The 17453-nt window shown below is 33.1% G+C and overlaps 1 protein-coding gene across 1 annotated transcript; it reads left to right on the forward strand.

Moving 5' to 3' along the window:
- Positions 1-2177: 2177 nt before the first annotated feature.
- On the forward strand, positions 2178-6725 carry LOC7467651 (chloroplast envelope quinone oxidoreductase homolog). The gene is made up of 4 exons (XM_006369880.3): positions 2178-2376; positions 2859-3000; positions 4908-4999; positions 5871-6725. Exons 1-4 carry the CDS (start codon positions 2311-2313, stop codon positions 6558-6560), a joined length of 990 nt encoding a protein of 329 aa, XP_006369942.2. The 5' UTR covers positions 2178-2310; the 3' UTR covers positions 6561-6725.
- Positions 6726-17453: the final 10728 nt, after the last annotated feature.

Raw genomic sequence — 17453 nt, forward strand, 5'->3', positions numbered from 1 at the left:
ATAAATTGTGTTCACAGCAAACAAAACAGACATAAATTCCTAGGGGGCATAGTTTGAATATAAGCTAAGTCTAACAGAGCTAAACCAATATGCTTCGATAAACCTAAATGAGATTGACTAGACTTGTTTAAAGGGAAAGCTATTTAATTAAAATGATAATTACCCGAGGAAAAATTAGAAGAGCCTTATTAGAGAGAATTTAATGCAAGATATGAGAATATGGATGATCAAACCATTGATGCCAAACTCCATGACAAAGTTTATGATAGATAACACTTGAGGACCATAGTTAGAGGGTTGGTATTGAAGTAGGTACAAACCATTTTTAATTGTTCTGAACATAAGAATAACTTTAAAAAATAAAATGAAAGTGATTATGAAATTTAAAGAAAACATTATTATCTAAAGCAAATTACCTTATAGAAAAAATAAATTTCATGATTAGAGTCATGTGAGGTTAAATTATTATTATTATTATTTTGTTTAAAAAAAATGGTATAAATTGTGTTCACAACAAACAAAACAGGCATAAATTCCTAGGGGGCATAGGTTGAATATAAGCTAAGTCTAACAGAGCTAAACCAATATGCTTCGATAAACCTAAATGAGATTGACTAGACTTGTTTAAAGGGAAAACTATTTAATTAAAATGATAATTACCCGAGGAAAAATCAGAAGAGCCTTATTAGAGAGAATTTAATGCAAGATATGAGAATATGGATGACCAAACCATTGATGCCAAACTTCATGATAAAGTTTATGATAGATAACACTTGAGGACCATAGTTAGAGGGTTGGTATTGAAGTAGGTACAAACCATTTTTAATTGTTCTGAACATAAGAATAACTTTAAAAAATAAAATAAAAGTGATTATGAAATTTAAAGAAAACATTATTATCTGAAGCAAATTACCTTATAGAAAAAATGAATTTCATGATTAGAGTCATGTGAGGTTAAATTATTATTATTATTATTATTATTTTGTTTAAAAAAAATGGTATAAATTGTGTTCACAACAAACAAAACAGGCATAAATTTCTAGGGGGGATAGTTTGAATATAAGCTAAGTCTAACAGAGCTAAACCAATATGCTTCGATAAACCTAAATGAGATTGACTAGACTTGTTTAAAGGGAAAGCTATTTAATTAAAATGATAATTACTCGAGAAAAAATCAGAATAGCCTTATTAGAGAGAATTTAATGCAATATACGAGAATATGGATGACTAAACCATTGATGCCAAACTCCATGACAAAGTTTATGATAAATAACACTTGAGGACTATAGTTAGAGGGTTGGTATTGAAGTAGGTACAAACTATTTTTAATTGTTCTAGATATAAGAATAACTTTAAAAAATAAGATGAAAGTAATTATGAAATTTAAAGAAAATATTATTATCTAAAGCAAATTATTTTATAGAAAAAAAAAATTTCATGATTAGAGTCATGTGAGGTTAAATTATTATTATTATTTTGTTTAAAAAAAATGGTATAAATTGTGTTCACAGCAAACAAAACAGGCATAAATTCCTAGGGGGCATAGTTTGAATATAAGCTAAGTCTAACAGAGCTAAACCAATATGCTTCGATAAACCTAAATGAGATTGACTAGACTTGTTTAAAGGGAAAACTATTTAATTAAAATGATAATTACCCGAGGAAAAATCAGAAGAGCCTTATTAGAGAGAATTTAATGCAAGATATGAGAATATGGATGACCAAACCATTGATGCCAAACTCCATGACAAAGTTTATGATAGATAACACTTGAGGACCATAGTTAGAGGGTTGGTATTGAAATAGGTACAAACCATTTTTAATTGTTCTAGACATAAGAATAACTTTAAAAAATAAAATGAAAGTGATTATGAAATTTAAAGAAAATATTATTATTTTAAAAAATTATCTTATAAAAAAAATGAATTTCATGATTAGAGGCATGTGAAGTTAAATTATTATTATTATTATTATTATTATCTTTAAAAAAAATGATATAAATTATGTTCACAGTAAATAAGCAAATAAAACAGACATAAATTTTTAGGGGGATTGTTATAACCGACTTGTATTTTGTCCTTTCCATTAATACAAAAAAAAAAGATACCAAAAGTTTGTCGTTTCCCGTTAGGCAGACATGTGGAACACAGTACGCCTTTCTTATATCTCTTTTAAGTTTAACCGTTAAAGCCACCACCTCCTCTCCTGCCAGTTCCTATTACGCTCCACCTCTTTTTTCTTCTCTTCTTTCCGTGCCCAGTTTTTTTTCCTTCTGTTTCTCTGATAACAGCGGCGTCGCTTCTACTGGATATGGCGGGGAAGCTGATGCATGCCGTTCAGTATAGCACCTATGGAGGAGGCGCCGCTGGTTTAAAGGTTAATTGTTTTTTTAACCAAATTTTGGTAGCGTAATTATATGTCCCTTTTCTTTTCTTTGATCACCATTTAGTTAGTTAGTAATTGTTGAAACATGGAGATGAATTATAGATTGTTGCCCCCATTTCTTTTTGTTTCTAAATTAAATAATAATAATAATGGTGGTGGTGCCGGCGGAGAAGGAGGAGAAGGATTAGATGTCATGTGAGTTTTGCTTTAATTTTTGATAAAATAGTTAAATAATAAAGGTGTTTGAAAGTGTGAAATGGTTATTTTTAAAATATTTCTTTTAAAAATATGTTAAAATAATTTTTTTAATTTTTTTTAATATCAAATTATTAAAATAATAAAATATAAAACAATAAATATATATATATATATTAAATCAATTTGAACCGCAATCCGAAACACGCACGAAAAAGAGGCATTGATGCACCTACTGTGAGTTACTGCTATTATATAAATAGTTTTGCTTGTTGTAGCATGTTGAGGTTCCAGTCCCTAGTGCCAAGAGAGACGAGGTTTTGCTCAAGTTAGAAGCAACTAGTCTAAACCCAGTCGATTGGAAGATGCAGAATGGGTTGTTGCGCCCCCTACTCCCTTGGAGATTCCCTTACGTCCCCGGTGATTCACTTCTTTCTTTATGTGGACTTTGATTTTTATATGTAATCTGACTCAGACACTATCTTACTGCTTGTTAAGGCTTTTGATTGCACATAAATTCCGCCATATAGCCTAATCCACAAGGATTCTTTGTAATGTTAGTTGATTGCATGATTTTCTTCTTTTAGGTGCTTACTCATTATTTTGATTTGGGCCGTGTTTGTTTCCTGGAATTCACTTTCCGGAAAACCACTTTCCAAACTTTCCTATGTTTGTTTGCTATTAGGAAAGTTGGTCAACGAAAAACACTTTTCGGTCAAAGAAAAATTTGGTTTGGTTTTTAGGAAAGTGTTTTCCCTTTTGGCTGTGTTTGTTTTCCGGAAAGTGGTTTCCGGGAAACCACTTTTCAAACTTTCCTGTGTTTGTTTGCCATTAGAAAAGTTGGTCAACGGAAAACACTTTCCAATCAAAGGAAAATTTGGCTTGGTTTTCAGGAAAATATTTTCCTGGAAAATTTGGGCGGAAAACACTTTCCGGAAGTTGTGAAAAATTTAGAAATGTCATTATTTGCTGATTATATCAAATTTGATCCTCAAACTTTTGATTGCTATATATAATTTGTTTTGAATATTTATTTTTCAATTTCATCTCTTAAAATTTAATTTTTATATTAATTTTGGTCCTTATTTTTATAATTGTTATTTGCTTTTTCCTTATCATTTTTTTATTGAAATTTTTTATCTATCAAATTTGATCCTCATTTTTTTTTATTGTTACTTATTTTATTTGAAATAATTTATAAAATGTTAATTGTTATTATTTTAATTTCTTCACCTTTTATTTTTTTTTAATTTTTTAGATTTGATCTCTATTTTTTTGATTATTATTTATTTTATTTGAGATAATTTATGAAATTATATTTTTTTTCAATCTCATTCTTATTTAACTTTTTAATTTGTAAGATTTGTTCCTCATTATTTTAATAAACTTGAGAAAAATAAAACATTAATAAGTTATTTTCCAGCTTATTTTCTATGACATAACCAAACACTAGAAAATATTTTCCAACATATTTTTCATTACACTACCAAACATCGGAAAATTCTTTCATGAAATTCACTTTTCCGGAATTTACTTTTTCCGAAATTCACTTTCTAAAAAGAAACTACTTTCCAGCAAACAAATAGGAATTGGGATTTAAGCTTGTAACGGTGTGGTGTTGCATCTAGGAAACTTTGGAAACGGGTTTGGTGTTACTGGGGACCATCTCAATAGAATCGTTTCCATATAAATATTAAATACTAGTTGTCAATATTAAATATTAGTTGCCAATTCGATACTTTTTTGTTCCTTTGTTTAGCTTTCAGAATGCGGAACTTGGAAACTGGCATACCTTTGTCATTTTTTTATGGTATATGACAATGCAAAAGCAATAATCTTTACTTACCATTTCAAACGTTTGACTTCAGTTCAGTGGTGTCAAAGTTTTGGGAATTTGTGTTGGGGTGCTGTTTGGCAGAAGGTTTCCTTTCCATGGTTACTCTGTCAGTTCCAGTGGCTTGTGGGTTCTTTACTTGGTCTCGTTTAAGCAATGTAAAAGCTTAAAAAGAGGGTTCCTTGTTAAGATTAGATGGTTGTTGTGGTCACTGCTCCAGGACTTGCACCATACTCTCTGTTCAATGAACTGCCCCATATGTCAACAAAGATCTACAATTTTTAAAACAAGATACAAATGGAGAAACAACTGATCTAAACTTTATTTCCAGCACCCTTCTGAAAGATAGCTTGTAATCCATGTGGTTAACATTCTTTCAATCTCATGCTGAAATATTAATTTCATAGTTTTAGCAGTACTGTGTGTTTGCCAAGCATGCATTCACACACACACAGCGTTCACTTTTTGGCTGAAGAAACCTTTGTCGCAACAGGCGCTGATGTGGCAGGAGAGGTTGTAGAGGTTGGACCAGGAGTAACAAATTTCAAAACTGGTGACAAAGTTGTAGCTATTCTAAGCCACATTGTAAGTGCTCATTCAATATTTTGGTGTTTTTTATTTCCTTATTTTCGTAATATTTCAAATGATTTACATTGGGGTCAACCTTACCCTCACTTGCGCCTTAAATAATGTCATATCAAATAAGCCAGCTTGCATCAACACGGCCTGAAGGTTACACGACATGGATGACTGGTTATAAGCTAAAAAATCAACATGAAAGGGGGTTGGGGGTGATTTGAAGAGTGAGATAATAAAATTGTTGCATTCATCATATTAGATAAAGCACAAGTAGAAAATTGTTTTCAGGTATTGACAGAGGTATGAGTCAATAACAAATGTGAATAATTTATAGCTAAATCTGTCTATTGTGTGAACAGCCAACCTTCATGCCCTCAATATCTTTCATGAAAGTGAACGGTGAAATACAACTTTCATCAAGGACTACTTGTTGTTTCTCTTCTCCATAGGCAACTTAGTTTCCTCCCCTAAAAAGTAAAATCAGATAACTCTGTTTTGGACATTTGCTCAGCTTCAATGAAACACAAAAGCGATACCTTAATGTCGTCATTGTAGCTACCTTTTTTGGAAAGAAAACAGATCAAAGCCCTTGATGCTTATGAATTTTTTTTACTAGTTTGTAGTATTGCCAACTTGAGGCGCATTATAGAGGTTAGTTTGCTTAGATGCCTTGCTCATGGATCTTGTATACCATTAAGTGTTACATAGGAGTTTGGACCTGGGACTTGGCACATGCTATCTACTTAGTTGTACACATATGAAAAGTGCATTTTAGCATTTGGCAATCTTATGTGTATGGAGGAATTTTACCACTGGTCTCTGAATTTTGTTTCGTTCTGTTTCTTTGATTAATTGTTGTGTGCTCTAAAAACAACAGAGTGGAGGTGGACTAGCTGAATTTGTAGTGGCTAAGAAGGGCTTGCCAGTTGCAAGGCCACCTGAAGTTTCAGCAGCTGAAGGTGCAGGCTTGCCTGTTGCTGGGCTCACAGCTCACCAGGCTGTCACTCAATCTGCTGGGGTCAAGCTTGATGGAAGTGGTAACCAGAAAAATATTCTGATCACTGCTGCCTCAGGTGGTGTAGGTCACTATGCAGTTCAGCTTGCAAAGCTTGGAAACACTCATGTGACTGCCACTTGTGGGGCTCGTAACATCGAATTTGTGAAGAGCTTAGGTGCTGATGAGGTTCTGGATTACAAAACCCCAGAAGGAGCAGCTCTGAAGAGCCCATCTGGTAAGAAATATGATGCTGTGATCCACTGCGCTGCTGGCATTCCTTGGAGCACTTTTGAGCCAAATCTGAGTGCAAATGGGAAGGTTATAGATATCACTCCTGGCCTCAGTGCCTACATGGCTTCTGCTTTTAAGAAACTTACTTTCTCCAAGAAGCAGCTGGTGCCGCTGCTTTTGATTCCCAATGGTGAGAACCTGAATTATCTTGTTAATCTGGTAAAGGAAGGGAAGCTTAAAACAGTCATCGACTCAAAGCATCCATTAAGCAGGGCTGAAGATGCTTGGGCAAAGATTATCGATGGTCATGCTACTGGGAAGATCATTGTGGAGCCGTGAATGAAAATAATGTGCTTGAATTGCTAAAATTTCTGCAACTGTGAGGTCTTTCCTGTACAATGTGGATCCGATGGGACTGGATGTTTCCCTAAATAATAGGGTTTGGGTTGAGTTTATGAACTATTGATTATGTTTGTTCTTCAATATCAGATGCTTCTTTTTTCATTCTGGTGTTATTTTATTTATTTAATGACGTGAGACTCACCCATATGGGCTAATTCTAGGTATAGTTTGTCGTCTAGAGAATTGATGTCCTATGTTGCAGGGGACATTTCCACAAACTATAACTATGAAAAGCTAAATACGACAAAAAGGTGATCACTTAGGTTTTTTTTTCCTTTTTTATTTGGAGACCCGATGATGAGAGAGAGTTTGAAGAGATTTTAGAGAGAGAATTGAGCTAACGGAGCTATAACTCCGCCACCCACTATTGTTAAGAGAAATCATTGGTGGTATTTTACTGAAAAAACTGATTTCGAGGCAGCCATATTCGCCGGGTTGGTGCTCCTCCAGTCATAGTTAGATCGACACCATATTGCTTAGGGAGGTTCACTTGGGTATCCTCTTTGTTCTTAACGATGTAGATTAGATTTGCATAACCCTGGAATTTTGTGATTATTATTGAAACTATTCTTCAAGCATGAACACTAATTACTCAAAAATGGTAGACTGATTCAAAAAACCCAGAAACTAGTCAACCGGTTCACCCTTCAGACCACTACCCACACCACCATAGTCACTAAATTAGACACCAACATTGCCCCTAAACCATCATAGCACCCTACATAACCACAATCACAAACATCAAGCATACCACCACCAACATAAAAATTAAACCTCTTTTTGAGACTTGGACTGAGAGAGTTATTCACTGATTCTAGTACTCGCTTTGCTTTTAACCTCATACCTAAATAGCAGGTTGAAACCCGCCTAAAGATCTTTGAGGAGATACTAACAAAAATGCTCAGCAATGAAACTGATGCATGATTGGTTTCTTTCCTGGATTTAAAATGTCATATATTGTTGTTAACACTATCGCTAACAGAGTATAAAAGAATTGTGGTATGAAGAATGTAATGACCACTTCTATGGGTTCATGATTTTTCTTTATATCTATGTTTAATATATGAAATTGAAATATATGAGGACTTAATGGGCCCTTAAAAAAAGTTAGAAACTAGACTCCTAAGTATAATCTTGGTATTATTAGACTATTGGAGACCAAAATTGCTATGGCTAATATGGCGTGGTTGAATTGGGTATTGCATTGCCTTCCTGGACTTTTCTTTCTAATGTTAGTGTTGACTCTAGATGTTACATTCTAGTGGGTTGAGATCCTTTTCAGTATAGTCTTTATTGTGTGGGTTACTTATGATGTTACTATTCTCTCCTTTAATATTTCTTTCAGTGTGACTTTTGTAATGACTTAAATACACCTACCAGATGTAAGTTTCTATGGGATTATATTCGTTAACAAGCTTCTTTTTTTCCTTCCATACTATGGGTTTTGATAAGCTCCTCTTTTTTCTTCCAGACCATGGGTTTTGATGAGGGACTTTAATGCCATTTAGAGATTTACTGATAAATCAAACAAAGATAGAACTTGGTGTGTGTGTGTGTGTGTGTGTTGGTTGTTGTATCTATGATTTTGAGCTAGTACAGGTGCCTTATACAAGGTTGAAGTTCTTATGGTATTATGGTCCACAGGGAGGGGATGCCATTTTAAAAAAATTAGATTGGATTTTTGTTAACCTTTTTTTTTTTTTCTCTTGGCTAAATGCTCACTCTGAATTTTTGCTAAGGTAAAGACCAAATGGACTATACTTAGGTTTTGCTTTATGAAATCTTCCAAGAAGTTTCTTATTGCTAAAAGGGATCTTGCTAGAAGATACCTTCAGTTATGCAAGGATGATGAGGCCTTTTATAAACAGTGGTATAGGATTTAGTGGCTTTAGCTTGGTAACAGGAATACTAAGTTCTTTCATAGATCTCTGATCCACAGGAAGGTTAGGAACATGATTTATGAGTTGACTGATGAGGCAGGGATTCAGGTTCATGATCAGCAAGGTTTTGGTCAGTTGGTAGTTTGTTACTTTCAGAACCTCCTAGCAGCCTTTACATCCCCACATGATATGGATGTCTCTAGGTCTATTCATCTAACATCTCTGATGCCTTGTTGCCTATCTTAGAGATGAATTTTACAGATGAGGAAATTAAGGTAGCCTTGTTCTCCATACTGGATGACAAGACACCTAAGCCAAATGGCTTCACCTATTTGTTTTTCAAAAAAAAAGTTGGGCTATTATTAGGGTGGATCTTATAGCTGCAATTCAATAATTCTTTGATTATTACACTTTTCCCTATCTTTTATACTAGCTATAGAAGGCTTAGGAGGAATTATTAGAAAGGCCACTTAGGACCTCGGGTTTTGGTTAACTGAAGATGTAAACAAAACTATATCACCTATATTTGTTTTGCTGATGACCTTATGGTATTATGTCATGCTGATATAGACTCGGTGGGAATTTTATGAAGAGTTTTGGATGCCTTTGTTGGGCTTTCTAGATTAGCCATTAACCAGGATAAGAGTTTTGTCTACTTGTTAGGGGTGGATGATGACCTAAAAATTGCTTTTCAGGATCATTTGGGGCTCAAGTTAAGAGCTTTGTTGGTTAAATATCTTAGTGTCCTTTTAATCATAACCATATTGACTCATAATGACTGTATACCTCTGGTGGAGCAGATTATCTTCAGGATCAAGCTTTGGACATTAACATTCCTTGTTTATGTTGGTTGTCTTAAGCTAATCAAATCCGTTCTTTTCTTTTTTTTTCATTCAGGTATATTGATCTACTATGTTTATCTTACCTTGCTTTATTATTAGGTGGATTGAGAGTATTTTAGATGCCTTCCTCTAGAAAGGTTCCTATCTCACCCACTCATGGACTAAGGTTGCATGGGCCTCGGTTTGTTACCTTCTAAAAGAGGAGGGGGGGATTAAAGATTAAAATGGTCAAGATTTGAAATAGAGCAACTACTCTAAAGTATATATAACGGTTCCTTTCAAACAACTCCTCAGTATAGGCATAATAGGTTCATAGATATTTGCTTCGAGGGAGATCCTTTTGGCCTATTAAACTTACCTCAACCACTTTATGGTTTTGCAGGAAGATTCTACTTAGTAGAGACTGGTGTAGAGGGTGTTTGTTTCTTGTATTGGCAACGATATGAGTGTATCTTTTTGGTTGGACTACTGGTTGCTAGATGGGGGATGATTCTGCGATCTTCTACCTTTCAGGGTGTTATCTTTTACATGGTTTCCTTGAAATACGAAGGTCTTATCTATTATTTCAGATGGAGCTTGGGCATTTCCCATGGGTCATCACGATCTTCAACCCTTTTAGGATTCAATTCATTTCCATCCTCGGATTGTTGTTCCAGATCACTATGCCTGGAAGGGTCATTTATCAGGAAGGTTTACTATTGACTCTGCCTAGAAGGTTTTTAAAGATTCTAAACCCATAAAATCTATGCATCACCTTCTTAGGTTTTCAAATCACATCTCGAGATACTTTTTTATACCATGGCTTACTTTTTTTGGTTGGCTTCACACCATGTACAGACGTCATGCATATCAGATCATCACCTCCTCGGCATGTATCCTTTGTGGGTTGGATGTTGAGACATACGACTATTTGTTCTTTCAGTGCCTTTTTTCAGCTGCGGTTTGGGGGGCTACCACGAGCAGGACCCTTATGGACTAGCTTGGTATGGCATGTCGACCTTTGATTTAGTGGGCTTATACACACTTTTAGAAAAAGAAGGATTTCACTCTTCTGCTTGCTCGGCTAGTTCTCTTAGCCACAATTTACTTCATCTGGTATGAAAGGAATAACCGAGTCTTTCACCATACTTATCAACCTCACCATGATGTTAGTAAGGAGATTTATAAGCTCATCCAGTCCAGGTTGATTGAGCTTGCACCATGATATCAGATCCTAGCCGCCCTTAGGTCCATATGGCGTCTTCCAGTATCCTGAGTCCATCGCTCTTGGTGTCCTTTAAGTTCTAGTTCACAATTCTACTCTTTTGCAAAATTGGTCGACCAGTTCTGATCTTTTCTAGAAGTCAGCTGACTAGTTTGTGGTTTTTTTTATTTTTCTGGGTTTTTGCTTGTACAACCGGTCGATTGATTTTGCATAGTTATCAAACCCGACCTAGGGGTTGACTCGGTCAAGGGGCCGGGTCGCGGGTTACACGGGTCAACCCGAAAATTTTTAAAAAAATATTTAAAGTTTTAATATTTCATTTGAAAAGGTTGAGGAACAATTCATGTTAATATAGGCTATACATGTTGTAAATAATAAAGTTTAAAAGAATATTTTAAATTTTTGTTTATTTCACATTGAAAAGATATTATGTTATCCTTTTAAGTTAAAGTATTTAAACCAAAAAAGTTTTTTTTATCTCATATTGAAAAAACATAATTTTTTTTTCTTGTGAACATAGACTATATATTTTAAAAAGTTTCAAATCCCACATTGAAAAAATAAATTTTTTCTTATAAACACACACACACACACACACTAAAGAGTTTTAAATCCTTCAAATCTTATATTGAAAAGATACTATGTTATCCTTTTAAGTTGAAGTATTTAAACCAAAAAGTTTTTTATCCCACATTGAAAAAACATAACCTTTTTTCTTGTGAACATAGAGTATATATACTAAATGGCTTCAAATCCCACATTGAAAAAAATAACTTTTTTTTTTGTGTGAACATAGAGTATATACTAAAGGGCTTTAAATTTCACATTGAAAAAATAACTTTTTTCTTATGGACATAAAATATATATACTAAAGGGTTTCAAATCTTTCAAATCTCACATTGAAAAGATATTATGTTACTTTTCTAGTATGTATATAGTGAACTTTGAAAAAGATTAATAACCAACTAAAAAAATATGAAAAAAAAGGGTCTAGCAGAAAAACCACATTTGAAAAAACAAAAACGGGTCTCATCTGGGTTCACCAGGATCATGAGTCGACCCGTCGGGTCGCCCGGGTTTGGCCGGGTTTTTGCACTGGCCGGTCTTTTTCTTTACCCGGATCGGTCTAGCCACCAGGTCCCAGGTCGACCCGCTGGGCCGGTCTAGGTTTAATAACTAAATGATTTTAGGGTTTCTAGAAATCTGTTGATTGGATACCTAATTGTTGTTTAGGCAATTTAGGTCTTGGACCTTTTTATCTTTTCTTTAGTTTATTTTGTACCTGTTGCCTAAGGTCTATCGACTCTAGGTAACGAGTCTTTGTACTTCTTGAGATATACTCCTCGTATCTTTGTACAATTTTCCTTTTTTGTACAAATTACACTTATAAAAAAAAAACTTAGTTTTAAAAGTAATTAGAAAACTTCAAATTGGACTTGTAGAGATTTTAGGTAAGCGATGAGTTATACCAAAGAAAAAAAAATTAAAATCACCTTAAAGTATCATATCTAAGATAAGTTGTTTTGTATTTGTTTTTAAAGATAAAAGGTGTTAGTTGTGCTATATGTTATGGTTGCTTAAAATAATATGTGTTGATTATTGTGGATAAAAACTTAAATTAAACTTAAAAAAAAAGTGATTTGAGACCTTGGAGTGAAGAATAACCAATCTTCACTTTTATGAAAAATAGGCTTTGAACCTGAAAAGATGATGAATGATTAATTGAACTTAAGCCCGTTTCATTTTATCACGATCAAAATGAGCTTAAAAGCCACCATTTACTCTCGATGACTTATATGGGATACGTCAACCTAACCCAAATTCGCTCAAGGGAAGGTGTAAACAAAATCCAAAAAAATAAATAAATAAACAAAAGATCATGAACACATATTTATATTTCAAATGTAAAATGAATAATATTGTAAACATCCAAATAATATTTATATATTTTTAATTATTTTTAAAAAACATATGTTGTCACCATACAGGTGACGCCGCTACTAAAGACGCAATAGATTGGAAGATTGAAAAAATATCACGAAAAGGTATTAACGGGGTACCCTTGAACCCTTAAGTCTATATTCACACATTTAATAATAGAAATTAAAAAAAAAACGTTAAAATAGTGACATACATTAATTAATTTTATTATCTTTCATGCAACATTTGAGGTATAAGACTCGATCATGAGTCGTACTATCCAATTGATTTTTGGATAAAAAAATGAATAATGCACAACATAAAAAAAATAAATCTCATCTTAGAAAATATGGTGGCCTTAAGACTTGATGATGCAAACATGAGAAATTAAATAAATAAATCACAAATTGATGCATCCAATTGTCATCATCAATCACCACTTTTTGAGATTTATTTTATTATACTACCTATACATGAATTATTAAAAAAAAAAACACATACATAGAAGCATTGTTTTCATGTAAAAAACAATGAGAACAAATTTCTATGTCTCAAATAAACCATCACATCAATTTGTAAATTCCTATTATCCTAACCCTTCGTGGGGATACTAATCATCAACCTTATATCTCGTCAATATTTTTCTATCCAACAACATCATACCCTTAGAGGTGTAATGCAATGACTTTAACCCCAACACTTCAGTCAATATGCGAACAATATAGTTTAAAGCACTTAAAGACATCATAAATTAAATCAAGGCCCAAGATTAACCTTGGAAGTTACTAGAATATGTTGTGACAATAATGACGCAAGAGAATCATGCATCACTACATCGACACATGCTTGAGATGGTGACATGTGTACTTCACATCCAATGCTAGACTTAAAAAAAAAGGCATAAATAGGACTTTCAAGCTCCTTCCAACTATTACTACAATCGGTAGTTCTCGTCTCAAGCTAACAAAGAGGGTTTTGGGTTCCTGTTAAAACTACAATTTAAGACATGTTAGTGTATATTTTTATTTTTCTAGGTTTTTACTACTAGTGTTGGTGGTATGGTTAGGTTTGTTTGGTGGTGTGGTTTAGGTGGAGGTTAGTTCGAGGAGGGTTTGAGGGTTGAGCTAGTCTGATTAGAGAGAGGACAATGATTTAGGGATGTTTTAGGCTATGTTTGTTATTTTGACAATATGAAGGTTTAGGCAATGGAAATGGCAAGGTTGAATAGTTGATGATTGGTGATGGTGGCAATTGGTTAAGGAGAAAATGATAAATAAGTTTGATGTTATAGTGTTTTGGGTTTTGTACATTGTTTTAGTTGGAGGATGTGGTGGTCGATGATGGAAGTTTTGGGTGCTTGTGTATGGTTGTGTGTTGATGGTTAGCTAGATAGTCTGTAATTGGTGTGGAAAAAAAAAGAGGTTAGCTATTAAGATAAAGAGAAAGGGTAGGGTTGTTTTTTCCCTTTTCTTTTCCTATTCCTATTAATCTTCTTCTTCTTATCTCTTTCTCTTTGATCTCTTCTCTTCCTTTTCCTTTCCATTTTTTTTTCTAGGATCCATGCCTTTTTTTTTGGAATGTGTGTCTCCTTTCTCTTTTATTTCCTTTTTTATTTCCTTTTTTTCTATGTGTGCTTGCTGCTTTTCATATAAAATTTTGAAATATATATAGGGATGTCTAAATCGAATGATGGATTAAAAGGTTTATAGCTCACTTTAGTCCCTCTATTTATCCGCTTTTGCTACTTCACTTTAGCCCCCCCTCTTCTCTCTCTCTCTCTCTCTCTATATATATATATATATATATATATATATAAAAGAGATGCGACCACCTCTTATATATTTTATGCCTTCTCTTATAAAGAAACTCGTAAAACCAACTCCATTGGTAATTCCATCAATTACTCGTCTATCAAAAAAAGAAGTTAATTCTGCCAATCTTCTTATGCCTTCTGTTAAAGATATTGCATAAAAAACATCTATGTAACCACGATTATAGGACCAATCATATATCACATTTATTATTTTGTCCCTAAGAATTCTCTTAGGACCTTTTTTAGCAACCAAATTAAGGAATTTCAAATTTTGTAAGGATGAATAAATCGGCTTATATAAAGAAGACGCTATAAATATCCCAAAAGAAGCTATACTGACTGAAAAAGTTGAATTTGTTACAAATTCATACCAATCTACAGACTTATTTTGATTTTGATGTAAAAGACTTAAAGACGGAATTAACAGTTTGGATAATATATCAAAATTCATTTCTTCTTGATTGAATTGATTGAAAGGTATTCCTATAGCTCCAATAAACAAGGTAAATAGTACCAAAACAAGCATCGGAAATAATATAGTATTATCCGATTCCTGGGGATAGGAAAAAATTCTTTTAGTACCAAAATGATTAATAGTAATAAAAGGACACGTCATCTTTCTTACAGTACCACCAGTTTGATATATTTTCTTCCAAAAAAAACAAAAAAAAGAAGCTCTTTCATTATTATTTTTATTATTTATTGTTAATAAAGGTAATAAACGCATTTTTTTTTTTAAGATTTTTGATCCCTGTTTACCCCATAAAGATATTGAATAGAATGCGCTGTTTTTTTTACCACTATAATTTTGAAAATAAATATTTAAATGCCCTTCAAAAGTAAGTAAATAAACCCGAAACATATAAAATGCAGTTAATCCTGCTGTGGAAAAAGCTATTATTGCGAAAATAGGTGAATACGACCAACTATCATTAAGAATTTCATCTTTGGACCAAAAACAGGCGAGAGGTGGAATACCACAAAGAGAAAGGGTTCCTAATAAAAAAGCAATTTTTGTAATTGGAACATGTTTTGTTAAACCACCCATAAGAACCATATTTTGACTCTTATCCGGAGAATAGCCAACAATAACTTCCATTGAATGAATAATGGATCCAGATCCTAAAAACAACAATGCTTTCGAATAAGCATGAGTAATCAAATGAAATAAAGCGGCTCGATAGGAGCCCATACCTAAAGCTAACATCGTATAACCCAATTGAGACATTGTAGAATAAGCTAAACCTCTCTTAATATCTTTTTGAGCAAAAGCTAAAGTGGCTCCTAATAGTACTGTTATTATACCTATCAAAGCTATTAGCTTCATTATGTAAGGTATAACTACGAAAAGAGGAAGAAGTCGAGCTACAAGAAAAATTCCCGCTGCTACCATGGTAGCAGCATGTATTAGAGCCGAAATAGGGGTAGGTCCTTCCATGGCATCCGGTAACCACACATGAAGGGGGAATTGCGCCGATTTAGCAATTGCACCGGAAAATAATAGGAAAGCGCACAAGGTAACAAATAAAAAATGAACCTCATTATCATTATTATAAATCAAGTTATTGAATATTTCAAACAAATCCTGAAATTCGAAACTGCCTGTTATCCAATAAAGACCTAAAATTCCTAATAATAAACCAAAATCGCCTACACGATTAGTTACGAATGCTTTTTGACAAGCATTGGACACAATAGGTCGTGTGAACCAAAAACCTATTAATAGGTAAGAGCACATTCCAACCAATTCCCAAAAGATATAAATTTGGATTAAATTCGAACTGGTAACTAATCCCAGCATTGAAGTATTGAAAAAACTCATATAAACAAAAAATCTCAAATAGCCTTGATCATGAGACATATAACTGTCACTATAAACAAGAACCAAAATTCCAACCGTAGTAATTAATATTAACAAAATAGAAGTAAGTGGGTCAATCAAGTACCCGAACTCTAAGGAAAAATCATTGTTGATGGTCCAAGACCATACATATTGATAAATGGAACTGCTATTTATTTGCTGAATAAACAGATCGATCGAAAAAACCATAACTATACTTAACAATAAAACACTGGGAAAAGCCCATATACGGTGAAGTTTTTTTGTTGACACCGGAAAAAGTAGCAGTCCCATTCCTATTAACATAGGGACTGGAAGTGTAACGAAAGATATAATCCATAAATATTGATATGTATGTTCCATAAAAAAAATCTTATTATTTTTAATAAAAAAAAAAAAATGAATTAAGTTTAACTTATTTTATAACTGTCTTGACAATTTTTATTTTTAATCACTATAGAAAATAGAACCTTTGATGCTTTCAATCCAATTATAAAGAAGTACCAGGTAGATAAAAATGTGTAAATTTTGACTGATCTAGTTTAGATCATATGTTTGGGCTGGATAATGTATCAAGGTATATACATTAAATTAGATAAGATTTTTCAATTTTAAAGAATTTTAAAGTCCGGGACAGAACTCGAAACTTTTTTGTTATATTATATGTCCATAAATCAATACCTAATGGGGTTGCTAAACCTTAACACAAATTTTCTACCTAACGAAACCCTAAGGATTAATACAATAAAATAGTTTCAGAAATCCCTTGAATGGAATGTTGAAATTGAAAAAATGAAAAAATGAAAAAATGAAAAAAAAAAAATTCATTTTTTTTTTTTCATTAATTTTAATGTTTCTAAAAAAATATTACATTGAATTAACTCCTTCAAGCTCGCCGATTGAATAAAAAAAGGTTATTATAATTTTGAGCAAGCCGCCATGGTGAAATCGGTAGACACGCTGCTCTTAGGAAGCAGTGCTAGAGCATCTCGGTTCGAGTCCGAGTGGCGGCATAACATTTTTAAATTATCTATTTTAAAATTATCTAATTATTAAAAGGATAGAATAAATCCTATAATGAATTCAATTCCGTATGTAGAATTATGGATAATTAAAGTATTCCCCCCTTTTTTTTATGATATTTTTGACTTTAGAACATATATTAACTCATATATCTTTTTCGGTCGTTTCAATTGTAATTATAATTCATTTTCTAACCTTATTAGTCAATGAATTCGTGGGACTCTATGATTCGTCAGAAAAAGGCATGTTAACTACTTTTTTCTGCCTAACAGGATTACTAATTACTCGTTGGATTTATTCGGGACATT

This window comes from Populus trichocarpa, chromosome 1 (genome assembly GCF_000002775.5).
Source record: "Populus trichocarpa isolate Nisqually-1 chromosome 1, P.trichocarpa_v4.1, whole genome shotgun sequence".
NCBI classification, from domain to species: domain Eukaryota; kingdom Viridiplantae; phylum Streptophyta; class Magnoliopsida; order Malpighiales; family Salicaceae; genus Populus; species Populus trichocarpa.